Source organism: Prionailurus bengalensis, chromosome E4 (assembly GCF_016509475.1).
Source record: "Prionailurus bengalensis isolate Pbe53 chromosome E4, Fcat_Pben_1.1_paternal_pri, whole genome shotgun sequence".
Lineage (NCBI taxonomy): Eukaryota > Metazoa > Chordata > Mammalia > Carnivora > Felidae > Prionailurus > Prionailurus bengalensis.
In genome coordinates, this window is record NC_057360.1 from 69,204,426 (window position 1) to 69,210,080 (window position 5,655).

The 5,655-nt window shown below is 45.6% G+C and overlaps 1 protein-coding gene across 1 annotated transcript; it reads left to right on the forward strand.

Annotated features, from left to right (window-relative positions):
• Nucleotides 1–3,850: 3,850 nt before the first annotated feature.
• On the forward strand, nucleotides 3,851–5,304 carry LOC122475984 (protein S100-A12-like). Its single transcript, XM_043568137.1, has 3 exons — nucleotides 3,851–3,969; nucleotides 4,507–4,653; nucleotides 5,049–5,304. Exons 2-3 carry the CDS (start codon nucleotides 4,516–4,518, stop codon nucleotides 5,187–5,189), a joined length of 279 nt encoding a protein of 92 aa, XP_043424072.1. The 5' UTR covers nucleotides 3,851–3,969; nucleotides 4,507–4,515; the 3' UTR covers nucleotides 5,190–5,304.
• The last annotated feature ends 351 nt before the right edge of the window (nucleotides 5,305–5,655 follow it).

The following is a 5,655-nucleotide window of genomic DNA, read 5'->3' on the forward strand; positions in this document are numbered from 1 at the left end:
GTGTGTGCAAAAGTATGAAGAGACAAATACCCAAAGTAGAAGTGTAAGGAAAAATGTTGTTTAATAAAAATAATTTCAAATTAAAAACAAAAAATAAGCAATGCTTCTGCTTCCCTGGCACTCTTGCCTCTGTCCCCGTCTTACCAGGGAGATGCCCTGACTCTGACTCCCTCCATGGGGTGAGCACCATCCCCTGATTCCCCCTTGCCTGCCCAGCCAGTGGCTAGCAGATGCCAAGGTGAGGGAAATGTTTGCCAGGTTCCCCTCTTTCCTTGCCATTGCTCAGGGAATGGAGCTCATGTGAGGCTCTCTCCCATCTCCAGAGATGGAATCCCTTTAGGCCCAGTGTCTCGCCCCATCCCCACCTTTTATTTTTGTTATTTTTAATTTTTGAGAGGGAGAGAGGGAGAGAGGGAGAGAGGGAGAGAGAGGGAGAATCCCAAGCAGGCTCCACGCCCAGCACAGAGCCTGATGTGGGGCTTGATCCCATGACCTTGGGATCATGACTTGAGCCAAAATCAGGAGTCAGATGCTCAACCAACTGGGCCATCCAGGTGCTCTGGAGTTCATTTCCCCTCTCAGAGATGGTAGCTGCATGGAAAGTGCCTCATGAGGGCAAGGCACTTCTATTTATTACTTCTACCCAAAGCCAGTCTCTGGGCTGACTTGGGCTCCAAACCCAGCTTGGTGGCTGTCATCCTGCTCCTTCTGGTCACCCCACCTTAAACTGTGGGTGTGCTTCTTCCAACTTCTTGGGTGTGACTACAAGAGCCATTTGGGTTGCCATGAGTACTTTTTTGGGTAATTTTAAGTTTTGATATAATTTTAATTTTATGTAATTTATTTTCATAATTCTAAATTCACAGAAAAATTGCAAGTATATTATAAGAAACCCCCATACACACTTTCCTCAGATTTACCAGGTTGATTCACTGTTTATTTATATCACAAAATCTGAAATTGTCATAATGTGTTTTACAGGATGTTTCCATCAGAGCACTTCAAGTGTAGGTCAAAGAGTTCAAATTCATGTTTTCACTATTAGTTAAAATTTTCTCCCATTGTGTTAGGTTTTCCAACATTGTCAAAGCATTTTGACTGACTTTACAGAGGGAGTTGCAAAAGTGAGTTTGTATCAATCTGGCCTAATATTTTTTTTGAAAAGTTTATTTCCTGTGTATTATGCTATTGCTTTTTGTACGTAAGTGACTCTAGATGAAGCAGTATTTGTAAAAAATTAATAGACTCAACTTTTTAGGGGAAGTTGTATGTTTACAGCAAAGTTGAGCAGGAAGTGCAGAGTTCCCATACACTCTCTCAACCCCCTCCTCCTCCAGTTCCTCCAGTTAACATCTTGCATTTGTGTTAGATTTCTTACAATTCAGGAGCCAATGGGTGACACATTATTATTAACTAAAGTGCATAGTTGACCTTAGGGTTCACTCTGTGTACATTCTATGGGGTCGGACAGATGTATGATGACATGTCTGTACAATCGTATTATCATCTGCCTCAAACTATGCACAGAATAGTTTCCATGTTTTTCATCCTCCTTGGCTGCCCTGAGCATCAGCCTTCCTGTTCAGTCCTGCTCTTGAGGAGTTCCTGTTGAGTTGGCCAAGTCAGACACAGTCTTGGGAGGCCCCTGGGGCACCAAAGCCAGCACCAGGACACTCACAACAGAGCCAGAGGAAACATAACAGGGGCTTGGTCTTTTCCCCTTGGGGTTAATACTACCTTTTCACTGGGGCCCAGGTGGGAGGAGGGAGGAAGGTAAGACAGGTGAATTATTCTACATGCCAAGAACTGTGCCAAGTGCCTACTGTGTGTTGACTCCCTTGCCTTCCCTCAGGCATTGCTGGTGGCACAGATCTGGGCCTGTGCTTAGGCAGGTGGTAGGGAGGCTTCCTTGGAGTGGGGCTGGAGTGCAGACTGCTGTTGGGTCTCTTTGTCCTTCCTGCAGCCCCAGTGGCTGGGCCCTCAGAAGGCTGGACTGCACTGGATGATCCACATCCAAGTTAGGTAGGTACAAGGGAAAACAAATGTAAAGATCACACTTTACACTTTTGAAGCACTTTCTCACACATTTCCCTAGTTGAATCTTGTAACAACTCTGGCAATGGAAGAGGCAGTGAGATGGTTATGCAAATGAAGACACAGGCCCACAGAAGTCAAGAGCTCACACAGAGCTGTTCCCCAACACCTTTCCATAGCTTCCCATTGTGGCCTGCAAAGCAGCCCATCCCAGTGTGGAATCTGGGTCTCTAATCTTGGGGTGACTGGCGCTTAACAACTGCCACACTGCCCCAGACTCCTCAACCACCTCCCACCCTTGGCCCTATCTGCAGTGAACTCCCTGTGTTATTGTTTAGGAAGGTGTCTGAACCCAATTGTTTCCAAAGTCCAGGAGAGCAGCCACAGAAATTGTGCTCCTCTGTCCCTGAATCCAGCTTGGCACTTTCCACACAGTGATTTGGGGGTGGGGGTGGGGTGCAGGGAGGAAAGAATTTTTGAAAGAGCTAATCAAGAATTGACTGTTGGGGTACCTGGGTGGATCAGTGGGTTAAGTGTCTGACTCTTGATTTCAGCTCAGGTCACGATCTTGTTGTTCATGGCGTTTTGTGCTGACAGTGCAGAGCCTGCTTGGGATTCTTTCTCTCTCTTTCTCTGTTCCTCCCCCACTTGTGCTCTCTCTCAAAATAGATAAATAAATTTTGGGGCACCTGGGTGGTGCAGTTGGTTAAGCCTCTGACTCTTGTTCTCGGCTCAGGTCATGATCTCATGGTTGGTGAGCTGGAGCCCTACATCAGGCTCTGCGCTGATGATGTGGAGACTGCTTGGAATTCTGTCTTTCCTTCTCCGTACCCCTCCCTCACTTGTTCTCTCTCTCTCTCTCTCTCTCTGCCTCTAAATAAACCTAAAAAGCTTTTAAAATAAATAAATAAATAAATAAATAAATCTTCAGAAAAAATTTGACTGTATGAGGCAAAAAACTGGAAGAAAAAGATCAGGGCCTTATATTTAAGATTGTGTAAATCTACCCCAAATTGTATTTTTACCAAAAGTATGAGTATGTATCATATTTTTATAACAAAAAATCATACTCTGATTTAGGGGAAAAATCACATCAATGACAAAGGTTTTGAAAGCAGACAAATTTGGGTTTGACACCTCCCCTCTCTAAACTCATTTTCTTCATCTGCAGAATGGGTGAGGACTTGGATAAAGCAGTATCTGGAATGACCAAAATGTGCTTACTTTTTAAAACATAGAGACTTAAGTTTTTAAGAACAGTTTTTTATTTATGGAAAAATTGAGAAGATACTGTAGACAGTTTTCAAATACCTGCACACAGTTCCCCGTGATTAATATCTTATAATACTATGATACATTTGTAACAATTGATGAAACTTTATTGATACATTATTATTAACTAAGTTCCATACTGTATTAAGATTCCCTTAGTTTTAAGCCAGTGCCCTTTCTCTGCTCCAGGACAACATGTTCACTTGATTGTTTTTATTATCATTATTGTTTTTGTTGTAATAGGAACTCAGCAAACACCTCTCCCCAGTCCTTCCCTTTCCAATCAGGTACCATCCAGGCAGCAAAACATGTTCCCATGGACTTTAGGAAGCAGGTGATAGAGCTGAACCTGAAGGCTGGATCCCAGAGCTGAGGCCCTGTGGGTGGGTGGGATTGGAGTGAGGGTTCTGTGTCAGTCTGGGCAGGAGGGGCTTCTGCCACGGGAGCAATCTGGGCTGCTGGTGTTGCAGTCAAAGCCACAGGCTTGAAGCTTCTGTTGAGCAACAAAGCCTTGTCTAGTAATTGCCTCAAGATGAATCAGAGAGATTTCTTCACTTGAGGTTGAAGGTGAGGGCTGGAGTGCCTTATAAAAACCTCCCCGGCTCCGTACTCCTCACCAGTGCTGTCTTCTTGCTACATTTCTACTCTCCTGCACGTTGAAGGGTAAGTGTCCGGTCCTTGGCTGTCCTTCAAGGGACTCACAGGGTAGTGACTGCATGCTGTTGGAAGCCACAGCCTTTTGCCTGCCAGAGCCCCTCTGGGCTGACTGCATTTTGGACCCAAAGAGACCAGGCCTTGTTGTGCTAGGTAGACTCAGTTTCAGAACTTAGAGATGGTGAAGGCAGAAGGGGCTGGTGAATGTAAGAGACCTGTGGCCAAAGTGCCATCACCCGGGGAAAGGGAACAGCTCGGCCAACCCCCAAACCCTTCCCAGGTGTGCTTGGATGAACACCACCCTCTGAGTTATACTCTTGAGGAGCTATGCAACTGGCTGATTCTCTTAGACTTTAGATGGCATTATATGCGCCCCCCTCTGCTAGCCTATCTACAAATGAAAAATTCCACAGATCAAACAGAGCAGAGACAACACAAAGCAGGTGAGGGGAAAGTCATCCCTAGTCTAAACCAGAAAGAGAGGAGAGAGGGGATGTGAGGTGGGGTGGGAGAGGAATTGCCTTAGACCTCTCTTGTCTCCTGAAGGTTGGGAAGATGACTAAGCTGGAAGAACACTTGGAGGGGATCATTAATGTCTTCCACCGGTACTCAAGCCGGGTGGGGGATCCTGACACCCTTTCCAAGGGTGAGCTGAAGCAGCTGATCACAAGGGAACTTACAAACACCCTCCAGGTAGGTGATACTCTTCTCATCCAAACTTGCCCACTGAAGGGGTGGAGTTGGCTGAGGATGCTCTCTTGGGCTGTGGGACAGGGGATCCACCTCCCTCTCCCCATAACTCACTCTGTCACCTCAGGCTCTATTCACCTCTCTTTCTGGGATTGTTTCCTTACCTGTGGGGATTAGTGAGCTACAGACACCTTCCAGGTTGGGACCTGTGTGGCTCTATGTTGGCTCACGGCAGCTGCTTCCCTCCATCTTCTATTTTGTGACGTTGGATTCTCCAACACAGTTTTGGTGAATGAATTAATGTCTCTGGACCCCCCTGAGCTGACCTCTGAGGGATGAGGGGCCCAGAGAAAGAGGAGGAAGAGTCTGAGCTTACTGTCTCTGATGTTCCCTTCTAGAATACCAAAGATCAACCTACCATTGACAAGATATTCCAAGATCTGGATGCTGATAAAGATGGACAGGTCACCTTTGATGAATTTGTAGTCCTGGTGTCTCGCGTGCTACGGACTGCCCATGTCAATATCCACAAAGAGTAGAAAGCTCTGAGGGGCTTTTCTCCAGCAACGTCCCCAAGAAGTCCTTTCCTTCTAATCACCAAAGCCCAGCCTCACATAGTGAGATGAGAATTAATAAATGTATTCTTGAAAAGTTCTTAACAGCGTGCACTTTCTTTCTTTCCATGCTCACGGTCTCCAAACTGGATCACACCTCGTCCCTGTGATTCTGACAGACCTCATTTGGACCCTTGAGACGCCCTTATCTGTTTGTTCATTTGCTCATTCATTCAACACATATTCACTGAATATCTAGCCAGAGACCAAAGACACAAAGCCCTGTCCACCTGGGGTTTGTGTTCTATTGGAGAGGGATATAAAACAAACAAATAGACAAAAAAATAAAAGTACATCATACGATACAGTGGTAGGTAGTGATAAGGGATATGAAGAAAGCTAAAGAAGGAAGTAAGGTTGGGGTGGAAGGAGAAGGAGGGGTATGCTGGCT